The sequence below is a fragment of the Schistocerca americana genome, chromosome 3 (assembly GCF_021461395.2).
Source record: "Schistocerca americana isolate TAMUIC-IGC-003095 chromosome 3, iqSchAmer2.1, whole genome shotgun sequence".
Taxonomy (NCBI): domain Eukaryota; kingdom Metazoa; phylum Arthropoda; class Insecta; order Orthoptera; family Acrididae; genus Schistocerca; species Schistocerca americana.
Window position 1 is genome coordinate 565,403,101 of NC_060121.1, and position 23,959 is coordinate 565,427,059.

The following is a 23,959-nucleotide window of genomic DNA, read 5'->3' on the forward strand; positions in this document are numbered from 1 at the left end:
ACACCATTATGGAGCCATTACCATCTTTGGTTGGCTGATTTGGGGGAGAAGATCACACAGTGATATCATCAGTCCCATTGGCTTGGGGAAGGATGGGGAAGGAAGTTGGCCATGTCCTTTCAAAAGAGCCATTGTGGCATTTGCTTGAAGTAATTCAGGGAAATAACAGAAAATCTAAATGAGGATGGCTAGACGAGTGTTTGAACCATTGTCCTTCCAAATGCAAGTCCAGTGTGCTAACCACTGTCCCACCTCACTTGGTACTGCCAGTTTGCACAGGGATTAGTTGTCAACTTGTGTTAGTGTCTTCACGGGGTCTGCACCATGCTCTTACTAACTGAAATCAGGACTTGTCTGACCAGGCCACAGTTTTCCAGTCATCTAGGGTCTAACTGATACGGTCTTGAGCCCAGGAGAGGTATTGCAGATGATGTCATGCTGTTAGCAATTCAATCAACTCGGTCATCTCCTGCCATAGCCTATTAACACTATATCTTACCACACTGTTCTGACAGAGCCACTCATTGTACATCCCACATTGATTTCTGTAGTTATTTCATGCAGTGTTGCTTGTATGTTAGCCCTGACAACTCTATACAAATGCTGCTGCTCTCAGTTGTTAAGTGAATGTCATCAGTGACTGCATTGTCTGCAGTGAGGGGCGATGCCTGAAAGTTTGTATTATTGGCAAACTCTTGATGCTGTGGATCTTGGAATATTGAATTCACTAATGATTTTCAAAATGAAATGTCCCATATGCCTAGTTTCAACTACCATTCAACATTCAAACCCATTAATTCCCGTGGTGCATCCATAAGCACGTCAGAAACCTTTGCACATGAATCACCAGAGTACAAATGATAGCTCCACCAATGCACTGCCCTTTTATAACTTGTGTATGTGATGCTACCATTTGTTCATGTGCATATCACTGTCACATCGCTTTTGTCACCCTAGTGTACTTATTAATTGTTAGTTTTCTTATTAATAACTAATTCAGTTTTTGTTTCACACAACCACTGTTTGAAACAAAATATAATTTTCAAGCACAATATCTTCTCTGTCCAGCATTCAAATGAAGATTTTTTTTAATTGTGTTGAGTAGGTCTTCAGAAAATACCTTTCATAAACAGGGAATTAGAAACTCCTACATATTGAAAATTAAATTAAGGATTTTCATATTAGCCTCCCTTTATGCAAATTATCTCGTTATCTAAACTTAAGAATTGAAGACTCATGTCACCTGCCTGACAATAATGCTCATTATAAATGTTTCTTTACCATTAGAAATGTAATTAAGTCTCATTCTTTGTTAAATATCATTGTGGTCAGGTAAACTTTAATTTGTTACTTTAATACAATCAGCACCTAATATAAATGAGAAACCACACCTTTCTCTTTCCTTACTGTTCACTAAGACCTGTAAAATGAAACAGGCTCTAACATTATACATTCGTCATTGTTATTGTCAATTTTGGTGTATTTTCAATTTTGAAACTTTGTAATTCATAAAAGCAAGAAGTACGAAGTTTCAATTTAGTTTTAATTTTGAAACTTTATAATTCTTGCATTATGAAGATTCAAATTAAAAATACACTAAAACTGACAGTAATAATAACAAACATCTAATCTAAGAGCTTGTATCATTTTACAGATCAGTATGGAAAGAGGAAGGTGTGTTGTGTGTGTGTGTGTGTGTGTGTGTGTGTGTGTGTGTGTGTGTGTGTGTGTGTGTGTGTCTATGTGTGTGTGGGTAAATCATTTATGACATTCTATTACAGTCTGTCATTGACATCAGTATCCAGTTAAATAAAAATTAAATAAATAAAGATGAATAAAATGTCTTATTATCCTGCAAACATACTTTCCGCTAATTATTCAGTTTTAAATTTAGTACTGGAAAGCAGAGATAGTAGTTAGTAGTGTAATGATATTTTTATCAAGAGATTATATTAATTCAGTTTTTATCACATACTTCTCTCCTTTTAACAATAACTTGATTTATTTGACACATCTGATGGTTTTTCTTCATGACTGAATCTACAGAATATGATCCACAAATGCATAAATTAGTTTCTGACCACTCCTTCTCTCAGTTACTTTAACTTGTTCAATATCCTTAAAGGTTACCATTTGCAGTGGGCATCTACTAAACATTAAATATTCATTCAATAAATACTAAAATATCAGTGATGTTATTTGAAATGCAGTGAAGTTGATTATGTTTTCTACACTGACCTTCAATGTGTCAGGGGATAGACAAAATTCCATTAATGAAGCAGTTGATTCTAGGACTCTAGTATACTTTACAATACAAATTTTATACAGGAAAAGACAGATTCCTACTTAATGTAAAGATGGCATGTTAAGTTGCAGATAGGAAGATCTAAATGATACTTATGCTTAAGCTTGTGAGTAAGTGTCGTTCAGTTGAGCCTGTCTGCAACTTAACATGTCATCTTTAGAGTAAGTAGCAATCTATCTTTTTCTAAAGTGTTGATATTTGTACATGGAGTTTTCATTGTTTGACAAATTTATATATGTATGATGTGATACAGATGGTCACATAAAAGCAATCATTTCATTCTGTACTGAGCAGGTTGTCATCAATAGAAGCATTTCTTGTGGGATATTGTCAGGCAAAACATGTAGATAATAAATGGCAATTAAAAACATGAACTTGGATTAATTATTTGTTTAACAGTATACCATTACGTTATGCAGTCTACTACATTCATTATGACCAACAAAGAAATGGGCAAAATTTTAAAAATTTTATTTAAGACAATTAGAATTAAGATTTAAACTGTTGTCCCAGATTTAGATAGCTATTACGTGTTTGGGAAAATGTAATTAACTTCAGTGAAAACATGTTCCTTCAATGAAATTAACAAAAAATATAATGTCAATAGCTGTGAAATTTTACAATATTTCTACACAAACAAACGTTAATGGATGTAATTTTCACATTTCTCAATCAAAACATTTTGTTTTCTACAGGTGAAAGAATAGTAAGTTTTGTTTAAATATACTTTATTTCAAACACTAGTGAAAGACAGAAAGTGGCAAATTTTAGAACTTTGTAAGAGAAATTTAAAATAAATTAAATAATAAATAATGCCCTTTTGAAGCATTAAAACAATGAATTCCAAAAAATGTGTTCTTTTGATACAACTGATGCTTCAACTATAATATTATTGCCATTTTGTAAATTGTGAATTTCTAGAACTTTCTGGCAGACACAGTGAGCATGACATGTTCTAGACAGAGTCAACGACTCCCTCATTGGCTACATACAATGTGATTTTATATACAATATCTTCTGAAGTAGATGAAAACTGTCAAAACTGTGGTCAAGGTATAATAAACCTGCATCTTGCAACTAATTTGCTGCTATTTCTAATCCATTGTAGCTCTTGCACCCCTCAGTTGCTAAAGCACAGCTACATTCAAAATCTTACTACTTGTTTACATGTAAAAATGTAGGCATCAACCAAAATAAAATATTATGATTCATGTAGCTAATGTGGGAAGGATGGTTACAATTTTTTCCTTTGAGAAATGTTTGCAACAAAGTACATTAAAAATCTCAAGTTACATTTTCTGTTTGATGACTGTAAAATACACGGTGTTTGCAGCTAACATCTACAGATACAACACATTTTGGGGAACAACCTTTTTTAGAAACAAAATGTTTCTCAACATTTCCCAGCATTTCTAGGAATCCTTCTGTATTGGGTATCTCCCTGAGAGTTGGCAGGGCATAGACACTATGCATATGTCTCATGTGTCACCTATAATCCAATCATTTGCTTCGAATGAAAGGGGCAGGCCCAGCAAAATTAAAGTTCCTGACTACTTCTAAATATCTTTCTCCATCTAGAGACACTAATTATTACAGTTTTCTTATTTAAAATCACTGTATCAATTTATGGAGTAGGTAGTATGCAGCACACCTTGAAGTAGAACCTGCTAGTTTGCTGAAATATCACTATCCCAGAGCTGGCAAATATTAAAGGATGCCTAATGACAGCAGGAAGCATCAGTGAACATTTTCTCCATAACAAAAATTGTTCCCCATGATATTATCTATCATCACTAGATGTTTGAGGCAAAGACTCTGAAACGCCCTATTAGATACCTATAGATTGTGGATGTACTAACACCACCAAGGTTTGTAATAAGGATAAGAATGCACTCCTTTTACTGCTAACTCATTCAATGTCACTGAAAGTTCTCCATCTTTGGGATCTATGGGACACGATGAGCAATGAATGAATTAATTAATGATTGAGATGTGTTGATTGGTTAGGTGCAAAGGCAGAAAATGTCAGTACTTTTGTTTATTTATTAATCCACAAAATTGTATGTGGTACTATTTTCCAGAGAATATTAGACACAGTCTATTGTTGTAACACATACACTATTTTAATGCTAATCCTGTATTTAAATAAACTCCAATGAACATATCAACATTTCACTATTGCCAAAAGATTTGTAATGAGAAATTCTGCAATTGTGTTGAAATTTAAACATATCTTTTATTTCACTGTCTCAGCTGTACATCTATTTTTATTGTATATGTGCAACTGAGATGGTAGCATAAATGGTAGATTTAAATATTAATATTTGTCATAGAGTTTGTTCTACAAAGACTTAAAATTTTTCTTCTGGAAGAATTGTAGAGTCTATTTAGTATTATACAATTGATAACCATTAAATTTAAAAAAAATGTAAAACATATTAATATTTCCAATACATGGATAATAAATAAGATTATATTACAAATAGCTGCAGTAGGTACATTGGATACAGATAAAAACAAATCAGGAGATCTTTAAAAGTAGGGAATCTTTTGTCTGATATACAATGAGAAAGATTAAGCATTTTTAAAGCAAAACACTGAGCTTAAGGGACCTTAGGTTTTACAACTTATATTTGAAACATGTTGGTGAATGGCTTGGATAGTGTGCTGTTCTAGGGTAGTAACAAGGCATAAGGGAAAATGTTTTTTATACTTTATTTTGGGGGATCTTCCATGAAGTTGGCAATTGCATAGAATATGGGAATGCAAAATTACAACTCACCTTGTTGACATTTACTTGTACTTCACTGATGCTTAGAAAAACTGTGATATTTATCAAAAAATAATTTTTTCCCCATTTTAAAATGGGAACATTCAATCTAGAAACCTGATACTTATGTCATTTCACAAGAAATTTTATTGTATGCAATTTTATTGTCATCACTTTTTGGCCGAATCTTTTAGGGTTTTTTTTTTTTTTTCGGACACATATTTTGCATTCTCAGGTCAAATGCATCTCCTCAAAATTGTAACAATACTATTTTTTATCTTTTGACAGTTTTTCCTTTTATATTTTTTGCATTAAAAACTAAGTCATTAAGATGTACATCATACACTGAAGAGCCTAAGAAACTGGTACCCCAGCCTAATATCCTGTAGGGCCCCCACGAGCTGACAGAAGTGCCAAAATGTAACATGGCATGGACTCGACTAATGTCTGAAGTAATGCTGGAGGGAAATGACACCACAAATCCTGCAGGGCTGTCCATAAGTCTGTAAGAGTATGAGGGGGTGGAGATCTCTTCTGAACAGCACATTGCAAGACCTTCCAGATATGCTCAATAATGTTCATGTCTGGGTAGTTTGGTGGCCAGCAGAAGTGTTTAACTCAGAAATGTGTTCCTGGAGCCAGTCTGTGGCAATTCTGGATGAGTGGAGTGTTGCATTGTCCTGCTGGAATTGTCCACATCCGTTGGAATGCATAATGGACATTAATGGATGCTGGTGATCAGACAGGATGCTTAAGTATGTGTCACCTGTCAGAGTCATATCTAGGTATGTCAAGGGTCCCATAGCACTACAACTGCACATGCCCAACATCATTACAGCACCTCCACCAGCTTGAACATTCCCCTGCTGACACGCAGGGCCCATGAATTCATGAGGTTGTCTCCATACCCATACACCTCACATACAATTTGAAATGAGACTTGTCTGACCAGGCAACATGTTTCCACTTGTCAACAGTTCAATGTCAGTGTTGACAGGACTAGGTGAGGCATAAAGCGTTGTCATGCAGTCATCAAAGGTACATGAGTGGGGCTTCAGCTCCAAAAGTCCATATCGATGATGTTTCATTGAACTGTTCACAGGCTGACACATGTTGATGGCCCAGTGCTGAAATCTGCAACAATTTGCAGAAGGGTTGTACTTCTGTCATGGTTAATTATTTTCTTCAGATGTCATTGGTTCCATTCTTGCAGGATCTTTTTCTGGCCACAGTGAAGTCAGAGATTTGATGTTTTCCAGATTCCTGATATTCATGTAACACTCATGAAATGGTCACTTCATCGCCACCTCAGAGATGCTGTGTCCCATCACTCATGTGCTGACTATAACACCACGTTCAAATTCACTCATATCTTGATAATCTGGGATTGTAGTAGCAGCAACCAATCTAACAACTGTGCCAGCCCCTTGTTGTCTTATATAGGCATTGCTGACCATAGGGCCATGGCAGTAAATTAACTTTTCCTTGCCAAGTCCTATAATATATGCCAAGTGAAATGGTACACCGGAGAACATATTCACACACATCAACAGTCCAATGTAAGTGTTAACAGGACAGAAAGCTCTACTTTTTGGAGGTCTATTGAAGGTACCAGCCACATATATAGAAGATTGCATTACAAGATTGGAAAAACTGCACTGGTGTGATGAGTTGAGAAAAGTGCAAAAGAATGCTAATGGACCAGCAAGTATCACTCAGAATCACAATGCAGAAGCTTACAAACCAACTCTAAGGCAAGAATTTGAATTGTAGTCCTCCCAAACATGGGTGCAATACAGTGCCTTAAAATAAATAAGCCAAATAAAAAAGGGTTGAAACCCAATGCTCATTTACATTTACTGGGCTTTACCTCGATCACTTAAAACAAATGCCAGAATTGTACTTTTAAAAAATTCACACTAATATTCTTCCCTATTATTGCCCAGTCTGAGTGTGTGCTTTCTCACTAACAATCTGGTCATCAGAAGGAATTTATAAAGGCAGTCAAGCTTGATTTGTGAGACTGTTCTTACCTACAGGTCGCACTATATAGTTCCGAAAATACTGGACCATGAGGTAGCTGTTGCCCACACTGCCTTTGGGAGCATCACCATAGCTGATCACCAGAGGGTACAAGTCAGGCTTCGATGTCACCTACAACAACAGGGCGCAGGGAAAACCATAATTAAAGTGGGAAATACACATAAATATCTAAAAAATATGGAGCTTGCAATAATTGTAATTATTCTGTGTTAGATTAGCCCATAAATTTCAAAGATGTGCTCACATCTTGCAAAGAGCATTCCAAGTGACAGCTGTGTATTAGATGTATAATAAACAAGATCACAGTACAGATACAGTTTTAAATATTTCTACAAAGTGTAAGACAAAATGACAACAATCACTAAGTATCAATGTATCATCTGCTTTGTTTAGATGACTGCAAAACCAATTGCATAATTTTGTCCCAATCCTATCAACCACAAAGAATAATTAGCTTCCACAAATTAATGAAAAATTACAAAAAAAATGATACAGAAGACACTTACATGTTGAGTGTCCTGTAAGTTATGTAGAGTGTAGAGCAAATTACATGGTATAAATGATGACTAGTCCAGTATAGTACAAGTAATCGTAATTGAAAGTTAGATTACAGTAAATGTCAAATGTTCAAAATATGGAATTATTATTGCCTGTTGAAGATACTCCTATATGAGACAATCCCTGAGTGATCAAGTGTTACTGCTTTTGCAAATTTAAATCATTTCTACTTGGCCCAGTATAAGGATGTATGCAAGTATAGTGACATGTCTGTGTGGGAAAGGCTCACAAAATACAGAAGAATGCATCTCACCAGGCAAAGACATTGCAATCACACCTTCACAACATAGACATGTGTCTAGCCACGAACTGTGCCCAGATAGCCTAACGGAAAGGCAGCTGACCGCACTAAGCGGGAAACCCGGGTTTGAGTCCTGGTTCAACAAAAATATTCATTGTCATAATTCCATTATACAGCGGCTGGTAGTCCATATTTCCTACTGCAAATAAATTTCATGCACTGATAACATGACTGTGAGAACACTAATAAACTTGATGTGAGATACTGCTGAGTCCAGTATTGGACAACTGCAAGTAGCACCACCTGCGAGCTATTACAGAACAGCAGTGACTGCCTTGCATTACACTCCAATTTACCAAAATGCTGTAGTCACTGTTTACCTATCTGATGATTAAATGCACTAATACATATGGGTCAAAGTCTGTTGGGCATGTTCATGTTTTGATGGTGCACGAAATGACAGAAACCCAATTTCTCCTCAGATATTTCAGCTGTATACATTTCGCCCATCTTCTGAGTGAGCTGCCAGGTATTAGAGATAAAGTTTGTGAACTGCTTATAGATGTTGACTCTGAAATTATTGGTATATCTGAACACTTCTTAAATAAGGAGATAATTCAGAGGCTTCCTTTACCAGGATACAGGTTGGCTGGCAGCTTTTCTAGGAGCTCTTTGCAGTGTGGGGGAGTAGCCATGTATGTGAAAAATGGCATCCCATTTGAGTCAATTGATATTTCAAAGTACTGCACTGAAAAGGTGTTTGAATGTTGTGCAGGTGTGGTTAAATTTAATGGAGCTAAACTTCTAACTGTTGTTATTTATAGATCCCCAGACTCAGACTTCACAACATTTTTGCTAAAGCTAGAGGAGGTTCTAGGTTCACTTTATAGGAAATACAAAAAGTTAGTTATATATGGTGACTTCAACATTAATTGTATAAGTGATTGTGCAAGGAAAAGGTAGACCTCCTTAATTCATACAATCTTATGCAAACCATATTCTTTCCAACAAGAGTGCAAGGGAACAGTAGAACAACCATAGACAACATTTTTGTTCATTCCTCATTACTAGAAGGGCATTCTGTTAGCAAAAAGGTGAATGGCCTTTCAGATCATGATGCACAAATTTTAACTCTAAAAGATTTTTGTGCTGCAACACATCTTAAATATAGTTATCAACTGTTTAGGAAAGCTGATCCAGTTGCTGTAGAGACCTTTGTAAACCTTATCAAGGAACAAGAGTGGCAAGATGTTTATAGCGCTGATACAGTAGATGATAAATATAATGCTTTTCTCAAGACTTTTCTTGTGCTCTTTGAAAGTTGCTTTCTGTTAGAACGTTCAAAACAGGATACTAGCACAAACAGGCAGCCTGGGTGGCTGACTAGAGGGATAAGAATATCTTGTAGAACAAAGTGGCAATTATATCAAAATGTTAGAAACAGGCAAAATCTAAATGCAGCAGCCCATTACAAACAGTATTGTAAGGTGCTTAAAAATGTTATTAGGAAGGCAAAAAGTATGTGGTTTGCAGATAGAATAGTTAAGTCTCAGGATAAAATTAAAACCATATGGCTAGTCATAAAGGAAGTGGCTGGTCTGCAGAGACAGGTCGAGGATATAGAATCAGTGCGTAGTGGGAATGTCCGTGTTACTGATAAGTCGTGTATATGTACAATATTTAATAATCACTTCCTGAATATAGAAGGTGAACTAAATAGAAACCTAGTCCCAACAGGGAATCACATAGCGCTCTTAGAAAAAAGTGTTCCGAGACTGTTACCTGAAATGCTCCTCCATGACACTGACAAGAGGGAGATTGAGTTAATAATTAAATCACTAAAGACCAGGAACTCTCATGGATATGACGGGGTATCTAGCAGAATACTGAAGTATTGTTCTACGTATGTTAGCCCAGTACTTGGCCATATCTGTAACTTTTCCTTTAGGAGTGGTCGGTTTCCTGACCGATTAAAGTACTCGGTAGTGAAGCCACTTTATAAAAATGGAGACATTGATAATGTTGACAATTTTAGACCTATTTCTATGCCATTGGTGTTTGCTAAAGTTATCGAGAAGGTTGTATATACAAGGTTACTGGAGCATTTAAATTCACGTAATTTGCTGTCAAATGTACAGTTTGGTTTTAGAAACAGTTTAACAACTGAAAATGCTATATTCTCTTTTCTCTGTGAGGTTTTGGACGGATTAAATAAAAGGTTGCGAACGCTAGGTGTTTTCTTTGATTTAACGAAGGCTTTTGAATGTGTTGACCACAAAATATTACTTCAGAAGTTGGACCATTATGGAGTAAGGGGAGTAGCTTATAATTGGTTCGCCTCTTACTTTAAGAACAGAAAGCAGAAGGTAATTCTCCGCAATATTGAGAGTGGTAGTGATGTTCAGTCCCAACGGGGCACTGTTAAGTGGGGCGTTCCCCAAGGGTTGGTGCTGGGGCCACTGCTTTTTCTTATTTATATAAATGATATGCCTTCTAGCATTACAGGTGATTCAAAAATATTTCTGTTTACTGATGACACCGGCTTGGTAGTGAAGGATCTTGTGTGTAATACTGAAACAGTATCAAATAATGTAGTTCATGAAATAAGTTCGTGGCTTGTGGAAAATAATTTGATGCTAAATCACAGTAAGACTCAGTTTTTACAGTTTCTAACTCACAATTCAGACAGAATGGGCATATTATAAGCGAGACGGAACAGTTCAAGTTCCTAGGCATTCAGATAGATAGTAAGCTGTTGTGGAAAGCCCACGTCCAGGATCTTGTTCAGAAACTAAATGCTGCTTTATTTTCCATTAGACCAGTATCTGAAATAAGTGACAGTTCAACGCGAAAAGTAGTCTACTTCGCATATTTTCATACATTTATGTCGTATGGTATTATTTTTTGGGGAAATTCTTCAGATTCAAAAAGGGTATTTTTGGCTCAAAAACGGGCTGTTCGAGCTATATGTGGTGTAAGTTCGAGAACCTCTTGTCGACCCCTATTCAATAGTCTGGGAATTCTGACATTGCCCTCACAGTATATATTTTCTGTAATGTCGTTTGCTGTTAGCAATATTAGCCTATTCCCAAGAGTTAGCAGCTTTCATTCAGTTAATACTGGGTAGAAATCAAATCTGCATGTGGAATGCACTTCCTTGACTCTTGTGCAGAAAGGAGTCCAGTATTCTGCTGCATCCATTTTCAATAAGCTACCACAAGAACTCAAAAATCTTATCAGTAGCCCAAACACTTTTAAGTCTGAACTGAAGAGTTTCCTCATGGCTCACTCCTTCTATTCTGTCGAGGAGCTCCTGGAAGAGCTAAAAAATTAAGCGGGTTCCAGTGTTACATTGTTGATTTTCTTTATTTAAACTTAAGACTTATCGCCTGAATATGTTTTTTATATTTCATTTTATCTGTTTCTACTATCGTGCTATAATTACATGTATTGACTCGTTCCATGACCATGGAGACTTCTCCTTAATTTGGTCCCATGGAACAATAAATAAATAAATAAAAGGCTGATCCATTCTGGGATATCCCAAGCACCAATATGAACTGCATTGCAGTGACGTCTTTGAGTATAAAGGAAAGTGTCTAAATCCAAGCTTTGGCCAGGATGAAACCGCTATCTGTATTAATTAAATTCTCGGCAAAAGAGTTTCGACTGCTTCCTTCACCATCTAGCCCAAGAAAGATGAAGTCGACGCAAGAATTTCGAGACTGCCGTACAGTACAGAAAAACTGATGTCAAAGCAGTGCTCTGCCACAGTCAATTAATTGGGCTGTGAGAGATGGATTCAGTTTCGATGTTTTGGGCACCTTCTGTGGACTGTATGCAACATCTGTCCAATATGCACTCTAAGATGGGGAAAAAACGCACTATGGAGAAACTACCTGTATGGGACACAAATCGGTAGATTTGAAGTACATGTACAGACAAATGATTAGAGTTTCAGTAAAACTAGATAATTTATTCAAGAGAAAGAGCTTCACTAACTCAGCAAGTCAATGACACGAAAGTCCACTTATGGCCCCTTTGCAAGCAGTTATTTGGCTTGGCACTGATAGATGTCCTCCTGATGGACATCGTGCCATATTATGTCCAATTCAAAAATCCCAGGCTGGTTGGAGAGCCCTGCCCATAATGCTCGAAAGATTCTCAATTGGGGAGAGATCTGGCGACCTTGCTGGTCAAGGTAGGGTTTGGCAAGCACTAAGGCAACCAATAGAAACTCTCACCGTGTGTGGGCGGGTATTATCTTGCTGAAATGTAAGCCTGGGATGGCTCCCATGAAGGGCAACAAAACAGCATGTGTAGCCTATTATCTTCGATTTACTGCTGTGCTTTAAGGGTGCTGGGGATATCATTCAAAGTGGTCCTGCCATGAAATGAAACGCCCCCTCAAACCATTGCTCATAATTGTCAGCCTGTATGGTGGGCTACAGTCAGGTTGGTACCCCACTGCTGTTCAGGGCGTCTCCAAATACATCTTCGCTGGTCATCAGGGCTGGAATCTCATTCAGTGGAGTAGAGTTATGTGGAGACACCCTAAAATGCGGTGGGATACTAACCTGACTGTAGCCCACCATACAGCCCAACAACCAGAAGTGATCGTCTGGGATGACATTTCATTTCATAGCAGAACCCCTTTGGTTGTCATCCACAGCATTCTCGCAGCACAGCATTATCCTGACGATATTATACATCCCATTTTGTTGACCTTCATAGTATGCTATCCTGAGCTTATATTTCAACAAGATAATGCTCTTCTGCTCACAGCAATAGTTTCAACTGCTTATCTTCGTTCTTGTCAAATCATGTCCTGACTAGCAAGGTCGCCAGATCTCTCCGTGGCTGAAAACAATTGGAAGGAGGTGGAGATTAGCGTTTAACGTCCCATCGACAATGAGGTCATTAGAAACGGAACGATTGGAGCATTATAGACTGGGCCCTACAGCCAACTTGCGATTTTGACGATCTAACGTCCAAACTGGACCGCAGGACATCCAACTCTACTAGTCAATGCCAAGCCGAATAACTGGTCGCATAGGGGCCATGGACCAATTCATCACCACCTGGCTCAATTAGTGAAGCTCTTTATCTAGATTAAATCATCCTTGTTTTCTGAAATTGTAATCATTTGTTTGTCTGTACATGTATGTCACAACTACCGATTTCTGTCCTATTCGGATAATTCTTCAATGGTGTGTCATGTCTTTTTCTTTTTTTAAGCTGTATGAAAGACCACATTTACAGAGAATCCTGTAGGAGCATTAAATCGCTCTCGATGGAACCCAAAAGTACTACTGTCTTCGTAGAAAGTTCAAAAATCAATTAAGCTTTGTTCTTGGCGAGGACCTGGCCTATTTTAGGCGAAGGACTTCCTACACAAGTAAGGAAAGACATGGATTTAAATTTTTAATGCTACCTTACTTATTCCCGAAGATCGCCATATGTTTTAACCGAGGCACGTTTAGTTAGGTGCTGACATCAGAATATTTATTTATTTTGGAGGAGGGGAGGCGGCAAGAATCATTATATAAAGTATGACATCTGTCAGATAACTTTGCATCTCTTTACTTGTGGCCATTGTTTTACTAGCGTTTTGAATGCTCACAACCAGCCAAGCTGTGCGTAAACGCGATAGCAGTGCCACCAAATTATGCCTGAAGGTATTTGTGTCCCATGAAGTAAGTCAGTAGTTGTACAAGACAAGTAAATAAATCTGAGGAATACCTTATTTCTAGAGTCAAGTTCTCCTCCTCAGTTGACTGCTACATAAGAACTCTTTGCACATGACACCAACATCAAGTTTCATCGATTCATCTCTATGGGCACTGGAAAAAAAATGGCGTTTAGACAGTCCTGCCCTATTACAGGCCGAACATAAGTTTCCTCCCTTCACTCTGTAGTAAAGGACATTACAGGCGTCATCAGCGCTATTTGTATGAATGTACCTAGTTCTGGCAGTAGATCAAGTAGGTGTTTTTCCTTTTTTTCTTTGATATTTCATTATTTTATCCATTGAACCAATGTTTGTAGAATTACTTCTTGGGGTAATTTTATGAAACATACTTCGTTGGAGTAGGAAGAGTTCCCTGACTGTATTGATTCATAGAAAGATAAAATATAGTCTCAGTGTTTGTCATCACGAAGAAGAAATTTGTTGCAACCCTTGTTCACTCAAGTACGAGCAGCCCTTAGAGGCTCGTCATCTTATTTACAACTATTCATAACGTCGCCTTTCCGGCTTAGATTTTTTTAAATGTGACTTGTAAGTAGTTCATCTCTTTCCAGTCAGTACAAACTTTAATTTTATTAATGTATTATATACCTAATATGTTTTAGAACAGTTAGTCTAGTTCTGAAGACGACGCTCATAGTAGCGTCGAAACCAGGTCAATTTTGACTTAATATTTGTGACCGAAGGCTTATTTGTTCTAATATAGAAATTTTTCAGTTTGGTTTACAAACATGAATAATTGAATGCTATGTGATTTCGAAAAGCTGATAGGTAAGACCATTGTTCCCTGATAAAATCTTCTATGTTTATCATCCATTTCAGTGAATGTATTTACGGATGAATTGCTGGAATCATTGCGCTGCTTAAGGACTTTTCTTTTACAGGATAATTTTGAGTAATCAATATCCATATCTTTATATTTTGAAGTTGTTTCAGCCCAGAATGATTCAAAATTATTTCTCATAAATGTAATCAATATTACAAAGGTGGAAATCTCTTACTGGTCTCCTTTAAGTGTAGGGAATTCTTCTGTAGTGCTATGTTTTCCATAGCCTATCTAGGTGACCAAACTGTTTTACAAAAACTGATAGCATGAAAGAGAAGGCAAGAGACTGCATATTAATGAAAAAAGGTCATTTGATTTGGCCCCAGTGTCTCAGTTCTCATTTTTTTTGAAACATTTAGAAAAATTTCTTGAAGTTCTGCACAGCTGTACAAAACTGAATGCATTACCAAGTACCTCATGACCACACTTGTAGGAGAGAGTGGTTTAAAATTTATAGAGGTATCAGTGTTTAAGTGAACAAAGATGTAATATTTTAGGTGAATCCCTGACATTGTGTGTGATATCCTTCATAAAATTCAACGCATTTCGAGATTACAGGATTCTTTTTGCAGTGTCTTGTAGTGTTAGGTTCAAAGAATTTGCAGGGCAGTGCATTCGATGCACTTCGAGATCCCAGGATCCCTTTCGCAGATTCTTGTAGTGTTAGGTTTAAAGAGTTTGCTGGGCAGTGCACAAATACAGCTGGACACAGTTACATAATCCGATCATGTTAGATGAACCATCAAAGCACTGGCCTCTACAACTGGATGCAAGCAGATCAAACGGTCTTAAAACAATGATAATCATATGAAACAGAGCCTTAGCAGTGGTACTTTACGTGGAGTACAGCCCTAAAAACATTCTTCTACCTCCAACAAAGCATCAACAAATGTTATACAGACACTAAGTCGCACTTTGGTGGCTATGTTGTTTCATCAGCTATGATTGCAACATAGTTTACACTTTTTATGTCGCCGAATAACTTTCTAAGAAGCGTATTACCGGTACTTACAGTAGCCAAAAATTCACTTTGTACATTATGGGACGTCCATTTATAAGTTTAGTGCTGTAACCACATGAAAAGTTGCTGGCTGATTATCGTCACAGCGAAGGCACAATAAATTGTCAGAGTTACTTGTTTCATCAGTATGTCATCATACTGCAAGCCCCACCACTGCTAATTAATGAAGGAAACATCTGATTTTTAGTAAGCAAGTTCGGTTTTCTTTCATTCGTGTTAGTTTTTCTTTTTTAATCTCGCTAAATACATTGACATTCGATTTTAAGGATTTGAAATACTTATTTGAAAAAGAAAAAATCCTTAGTGTAATAGTCCCAAGGGTTGATACTGTATCCGCAAAATTGACGCTCGGCGCGGTGGCTGCTGGGAGCGACCGTAAAGGCATTTCCCATATACAGCTGCTCCCATCACACACCGCACCGAGTGTCAACTTTCTTTGCGCTCATAATAACTGTACTTTTTAAACGATGTTTTTATTACTGCCACACTTTCATCAAATCATCTTCCGTTTTTCCACGCATCTGTATCTTAACCCTAGGACGCCCAAGCCTTTTTTTCTAACTTGGATGCCTAAGGGGGGGGGGGGGGGGCGGTTCGGCGAGCCCACAGGTATTAAATAAGTTTACTGACGAAAAATCACAACTTTCAAAATGGTTTATGTATTTTAACTAGGGCATCGGTTTATAAATGTTGTTAATTGTTATAAATATTGGATTGAGCAAATAAAAAATTGACGTATTACAATACAAAATACAGATGTGTTCATATACAATAGACTACTCTGAGTCATCAACTTCAAGGCAAGAGACACACTTCACAATTTTTTCTGAATGTGTGTTACACACATATTTATGACACTGTCCACAATACTGTTTTGGTTTACTTAGATTGTTGTACTTCTGCTTCTTTGTTTTAGCTTTTCTTACACAAATATGGCACCGACCTTTCCCTGCAGGAGGCTGACGTGCTTCTGCTGTCACTTCTTTGATTTTCTTTTGTAGAATAGTCTCCATTGATTGAACAATTTGGTTAGATAACCCTCTTACATTGGCACTTCTTTCGTCTACCTGCAATTTCACTAGTTCCATCCCAGTTTACGTTTGTTGTGTTTCTTTTCATTCCATCTTGGATGTTGCAGGATGAATATGGTGGTTGCATTGATAGCACAAAAGTCGATGAGAGAGTAAAATACAGATAGAGGCCATCTCTTTGTTCCCCTCTTGCACTTGTACATACGTGCCATTTGATCAATGGTATCAATTCAACCTTTAGTGGAATTATAATATGCATTTATCTCGGTTTTATTCTTCTCTCCTCCAACAGTGCCTTTATCTTGGTGCATTGTTGACAACATCAGTAAGTTTTTACTTGGTTTCGTTTTTGCTGTGTAGGACACCAAAGATACTGGAGGCATAAGTGTTGGGAACTGCACTAACTCACTGCAAGTTTACAAGATAAATAACAGCTGACTGACATCAACAATCACTTCCTCTGAAAGTAAACCGATTGTTGTGAATATCAAGAATACCAACCAACAATAAACTAACTTGCATTGTTGTAGAGATGAGAAATACGAAATCCTACTAAGGGAAATTTTCTATAGCATGGAAGCCTAATGGGGGGGGGAGGGGGTTATTGGACCCATAATAAGTTTATTTATTTTTTCTTTCAAAGCAGGAATTTTCTATAAAATATATTGACACTAACGTTTCATAAAATAGCCAACAAACAATAACTCAAAGGGAATATGTAGTATGAAAGTTACTTGGGCAAAAGCAGGGGACATAAAAAAAATGTGGGTTCAGCGAACCTCCCCCCTCCCCCCACTCCTTAGGCGTCCTAGGGTTAATAGCTACGAATACAATCTTGTCAGCCAGAAAACTTTCACCTCGCTGTCTCATACAAATGTACTCTGCTGTATAACCTTCTGTGAGAGCTACGCACCTCAGTGTACGGAGGTGGCGCGCGGTGCAGAGAGGAGCAGCGGCTGTAGTGTGGTGGGGGGCAGCAGGAGCCGGCCGAGCTACGCAGGGAGCCGCTAGGGGCGCCCGCGTCGCTGCCCGCCGCGTCGTCGTCCTGCGGCGCGCAGCCGCAACAGCAGCTGCGCCCTCGCCGCCACAGCCCGCAGCCGCCTGCGCACGACGCCACCAGGAGCAGCAGCAGTAGCCTGCAACGACAGGCGCAGACCTTCATTCCGGCTGTCGGAGGATCTAGGGCTGCTCACGTGGCAGGTGCTGAGTAGTGCGCGTTCTTAATTTATTTGTGATACCGTGTGGTTACAATTGAAATGCAGCTACTCACGGAGTTCAAGTGTCGGCTGTATTTATCGTATGATAGTGGTAGACATTCTAATGTGTTAATGTGGAACCGTTTTGCACTGGAAAAAAACATTAGTTCCAATTTTGGCCACCAGGTGCAAGTCTGGGGCTGTAGAGCACTTCACTAGCATCTCTGGTGCTCATATTGAACACGAAGTGTAAGCAGCAGTTAATAGTCTCACTTGTTGACCTTTCCTGACCACATCCTGTTCCTAATTCATTACATACGGAAGCCTCTATACATCTTTCTTGCATTCACAGCGCCAGATTTGCACCTGGTAGACAAAATTGGAATTAATGCATTAGGATATCTACCAATAGCTACGAATACAATCTCGTCAGCCTGAGAATTTTCACCTAGCTCTTGTATATAACGTCCTTTCTCAAGTACGCTGCTGTAAAACCTTCGGTCAGATCTTCGCACCACTGTGCGTGGAGAGGGTGCGCGGTGCAGCGAGGAGCAGTGGTTGTAGATAATTACAGCCCACACTGAACCTCTATAAGTATCTGCACTCAATTATAGCAACCCAGTATAAACACAGAAACTGACAACAGCGAATGAAAATCCACACATTTCTAAATCTTTGGTTGTAGTGGTATTAAGTTAATAGACGACTTGAACACCAGGAAAGAAAGAGCTGATGGAACAGGAAGCAGAATGTTTTCCAAGATTTTAAAATTCAGTGGCTCTTGCTAATAACCTCGATAAATCGAACTAGAAATCTGATCCCTTAAATAAATCGAAGAATTCCCATGTGTCTTGCTGTATTCGATTTATTGAGAGATAAATCACCTCCAAATACTCTATAATTGGAAGCCGAAGGCTATTCAACACTCAACAAATTTTACTGGTAAGATTTAGGCCTTGACGGAAATTACATACCAAAAATTATATACCAACTAAAAATTGTTCGTTTCAGCTGATCAATACAATGAAGAAAGTTTATAACAAATGGAAACATGTGGATATGGAAGGGGGTTTACTGAAACATCAGAATGGTGAAATTGGATGTAATGAAGCATGTAGAAGATATAATGTACCAAAGTCTACATGACGTCATTGTTTGAAGAGTTTAGATAGAACATCAGAATTTCGAAAAACATGATTTGACAGAAGACATGGGAGATGAAACAGCACAGCATATAATTAATTTAGAATTCAGTTTCTTCAGAATAACTATTACCGAATTAAGTTAACTTGCCTACTAACCTGCATCCCTTCAATAAAGAACAGGTTTATAAAGGATAATCCCACGTTGCCCTTGCCATTTCCCGAGGTAATATTGATGACATGAAGGAAGGGGTCTAACAAAGAGCATGTTAATGAGCTGTTTGACAAAATTTGAGAAAATATTAACATGTTTACTGCCAATCAAATAAATATAACTTAGGTGAAACCGCATTATCCACAATTCACAAACCATCTAAAGTAATCGCTCGAAAAGGTAAACACCACGTGGGTGCAATCACAAGTGGAGGAAAGGGTCTTACGACATGTGTATGTGCAATTAATGCAGCATGTGAATTCATACCTCCGATTTTAATATTTAAGCACAGCAGAATGAATGACGTCTTAAAAAGGGCAGCTCCATGACACACAGGGGATTTTCTCCATTCGGACACCGGGTGTTTGTATTGTCCTCATCAAAAATGTTCAGATGTGTGCGAATTCCTATGGGACCAAATTGCAGAGGTCATCGGTCTCTAGACTTACACACTACTTAAACTAACTTATGCTAAGAACGACACACACCCCCATGCCCGAGGGAGGACTCGAACCTCCTGCGGGAGGGACCGAGCAATCCGTGACATGGTGCCTCAAACCGCACGGCCACTCCGCGCGGCTTCCTCATCATTTCATCATCATTCAGGGAACTGGCGAAACTGTAAAGTGAAAAGATTGGGAATTTGTACAGGCACTGATAACCACGCCGTTGAGGGCCCCAGAAATCAAATCATCATGATTATCATCATCCATCAAACACAGCATCTGGATGCTTGAATAATGGATGGAGAACATCAGAACTGTAGGTGGGATGGCTAGAACATTTCATAAAGTGCGCAAAATTCGGAAAAAAGGACCAGAAAAAAATTTGTTTTTAGTGGGTGGATACAACACACATATCCATCATTTAGAGGGAATTCAGCTGGTTCGTGAGAATGATATTATCATGCAGTCATTTCCTGCTCACACAACTCATTGTCTACAGTCATTGGACAGATAGTTCTTTAAAACACTAAAAAACAAACAGCAACAATGAATGAAGCTACATTCTCGTCCTAGCAGTGTCATAAAACGAGCTAACGTAGGCGATAATGCACATGTCAGGTCAGTTTGTACGGACATAGCACTAAACGTTTTTAAGGCAAATGGCTTGTGGCTATGTGATAGAAACGTCGTCAAACAAGAGGACTTTTTAGATACTGTACGTATTGTTGATCAGTCAGACCAAGAATCGGCTGATGGAACTGAAGCAACAATGTGAAAATCTGTAAGGCCGCCGAACATTGCAACACCGCTCAATGATCAGTCTGTATCTTCTGCAATGTCTCAAGAATGTGGACCCGAAAACGATATTGCAACAGTTACCGAAATTAACAGCCAACAAATAACGTGTTACTTGAACGTTTTATCTCCATCCCATATATAACAACAGTTATAGATAAGAAATACGTAACGGCTTAAACCAAAAATGGAATTAACATCAAGTCCTTACAGAAAGGAAATAGAAGCCAAAGAAAAGGCAAACAGAATTTTAAAAAAAACTGTTCACAAACTTATAAAAAAGACAGATAAATGAAAACTTTAAGAATAAGAAAGTAAAGGGCAGAGTGAATCAGCAATCTCAACTGTGTAAGGAATCTCGAGAAGAAGACATGATTCAGCGTATGAAAAGATTGGGTACATGACCTTTGCATTGGTGTGTAAAGTAAAATTAAGAAATATTTCTGTGATATCTGTGTTCAAATCAACAGATTTTCGATGTTCCATTTTAAGCGATTTAATTTGTTAAGCATTTATATTTTGTTTCCTATGTGTAATTTCAGTATGTGTAGCTATGGAAATAAGATTGTGTTTATAGTTCGTAATTTGATATTGTGATGTTTTGCTTCATTATTCAATGGATTTATTATCGTATCCTAAATACGAATTAGGCTACGGAAGGTATGAATTAGGAAGCCAGTTGGTTTAATCGTATCAAAGATACAGATTTAAAAAAGTGGAAATCTCAGTCTGAGGAAACTATTTTTGTATTTGTTTGGAAGCTGGTTGGTAGCTTAAGAAAATAAAGATTCAATACATGCAAAACAAGTTGTGGTGTTTAAATTATTCTTCAAAATACAGAAAACTGAAAACTGAAAAAAAAGACATAACATAGTTTCCAGGAAGACTTACGGAGATAGTGCGAGCAGTGATCTCAAAGATTGTTTGGCATAGAAAATTGAACTGGGAAGCCCCTGGTAACACGTCTATTACTCATGAAAAGAGTCTTTTTTCAAGTGTCTCCCTACCTTTCGGATTTGAGCACGAAATATTTAAAGGGGGAAACGTAAGGAAAAAGGAACAACGCTAATGCTTCCAATAAACATGCACTGGAGTCAGAAACTGAAACCTCTTATGACAGCAAGAGCTGCTAATGTTAGTTGTTTCAGGGATATCAGATCATTTCCTGTGGCTCCAACAAAAAGGCGTTGATGACAACAGAATTCATCAATGACTAGGTGTTGAGCCTGGGCAGAGAAACTAGGAGACAAACCAGACGCAAAAAAATCCTGCTATTACTAGAAAATTCCGCAGTTCACAATAACCCACTATCTTTGGATGATGTCAAACTTCGTTTTTTCCCCTGTAAACCCAACTCGGAAATTACAGCCATCTGATCAGGGAGCAATCTCGATTTCCAGTTGTACCTCAAAGGCCGATGTGACGATGGTGTTGTATAGCATTAAAGGTGCTCCGAGGCTCAAACAACAATTTCGCAGCAGTAGTCACGGGTGATAAAGCATTATCGTGGCGATTTCCTTCATCAGTTTCAAGAATGCCGATTCAGCAAGTAGCCACAGCATTATCATCAACAACACATGAGTGGAGAAATGGACTCGGGTGTATGAAATACCTGGAAACTCCTTCCTGATTTGGTAGAAAGAATGGAAATTGAGGATTTCGTACATTTTGACGATCATGTGTAAGTCTGTGGTAGCCTGACTGACCATGAAATTTTGTCTGTTTCATGCGATATGAACGAAGACAATAGCAAAGTAGAAGAAGTGTAAGAAGGAAAAGAAGAAGCGACTGAAGAAAAACCTGTTCCATTTGCAACTCTAAAGAGACAATGTGGTTATTGAAAACTATGCACACGTACGCATTCTGAACAGAAATAGATGCTGACGTATATACGGCTTTGTTCACAACAGAGAATGCACTTAACCAAGCACGCTGTAGCAGACTGAGGCAGCGAAATATCTTTACAAAGCAAAACTGGAGTTGTCTTACGTGTTTGCTAAAATTTATATTTGCCTATCATTTGAAATGCTGTAATAAATAATGCCCCACGATCCACTGACCTCACAGAGGTGTTCAGTGATATAGGTAGGTAGTCATACTGTAGGTGCAACCACAATTGGATGGTACACTATATGTTCAAAAGTATCAGGACACCCCCAAAAACATATGTTTTTCATATTAGGTACATCGTGCTACCACCTACTGCCAGGTACTCCATACCAGCGACCTCATCTTGAGAGAGCAGAATGGGGTGCTCCACGGAACTCAGGATTTCGAACGTGGTCAGGTGATTCGGTGTCACTTGTGTCATACGCCTGTACGCGAGATTTCCACACTCCTAAAAATCCCTGTTGTTGTTCTGGTCTTCAGTCCTGAGACTGGTTTGATGCAGGTCTCCATGCTACCCTATCCTGTGCATGCTTCTTCATCTCCCAGTACCTACATCCTTCTGAATCTGCTTAGGGTATTCATCTCTCGGTCTCCCTATACGATTTTTAGCCTCCACGCTGCCCTCTAATGCTAAATTTGTGATCCCTTGATGCCTCAGAACATGTCCTACCAACCGGTCCCTTCTTCTTGTCAAGTTGTGCCACAAACACCTCTTCTCCCTAATTCTATTCAATACCTCCTCATTAGTTATGTGATCCACCCATCTAATTTTCAGCATTCTTCTGTAGCACCACATTTCGAAAGCTTCTATTCTCTTTTTGTCCATACTATTTATCGTCCATGTTTCACTTCCATACATGGCTACACTCCATACAAACACTTTCAGAAACGACTTCCTGACACTTAAATCTATACCCGATGTTAACAAATTTCTCTTCTTCAGAAACGCTTTCCTTGCCATTGCCAGTCTACATTTTATATCTTCTCTACTTCGACCATCATCAGTTAATTTGCGCCCCAAACAGCAAAACTCCTTTACTACTTTAAGTGTCTCATTTCCTAATATAATTCCCTCAGCATCACCCGACTTACTTCGACTACATTCCATGATCCTCGTTTTGCTTTTGTTGATGTTCATCTTATATCCTCCTTTCCAGACCCTGTCCATTCCGTTCAACTGCTCTTCCAAGTCCTTTGCTGTCTCTGACAGAATTACAATGTCATCGACGAACCTCAAAGTTTTTATTTCTTCTCCATGGATTTTAATACCTACTCCGAATTTTTCTTTTGTTTCCTTTACTGCTTGTTCAATATACAGATTGAATAACATCGGGGAGAGGCTACAACCCTATCTCACTCCCTTCCCAACCACTGCTTCTCTTTTATGCCCCTCGACCCTTATAACTGCCATCTGGTTTCTGTACAAATTGTAAATAGCCTTTCGCTCCCTGCATTTTACCCCTGCCGCCTTCAGGATTTGAAAGAGAGTATTCCAGTCAACATTGTCAAAAGCTTTCTCTAAGTCTACAAATGCTAGAAATGTAGTTTTGACTTTCCTTAATCTATTTTCTAAGATAAGGCGTAAGGTCAGTATTACCTCACGTGTTCCAATATTTCGACGGAATCCAAACTGATTTTCCCTGAGGTCGGCTTCTACCAGTTTTTCCATTCGTCTGTAAAGAATTCGCGTTAGTATTTTGCAGCTGTGACTTATGAAACTGATAGTTCGGTA

General features: G+C 38.2%; 1 protein-coding gene across 1 annotated transcript in view; it reads right to left on the reverse strand.

Annotated features, from left to right (window-relative positions):
* Nucleotides 1–23,959, reverse strand: part of LOC124606226 — a gene marked incomplete at its 3' end in the record, with an annotated part of 132,651 nt that overhangs the window by 84,250 nt on the left and 24,442 nt on the right. Inside the window, exons 2-3 of the mRNA XM_047138202.1 lie at nt 17,458–17,680; nt 7,109–7,229 (exon numbers count right to left, since the gene is read on the reverse strand). Of these exons, the coding sequence (XP_046994158.1) occupies nt 7,109–7,229; nt 17,458–17,680 (344 nt within the window). The remainder of the gene's footprint in view (nt 1–7,108; nt 7,230–17,457; nt 17,681–23,959) is intronic.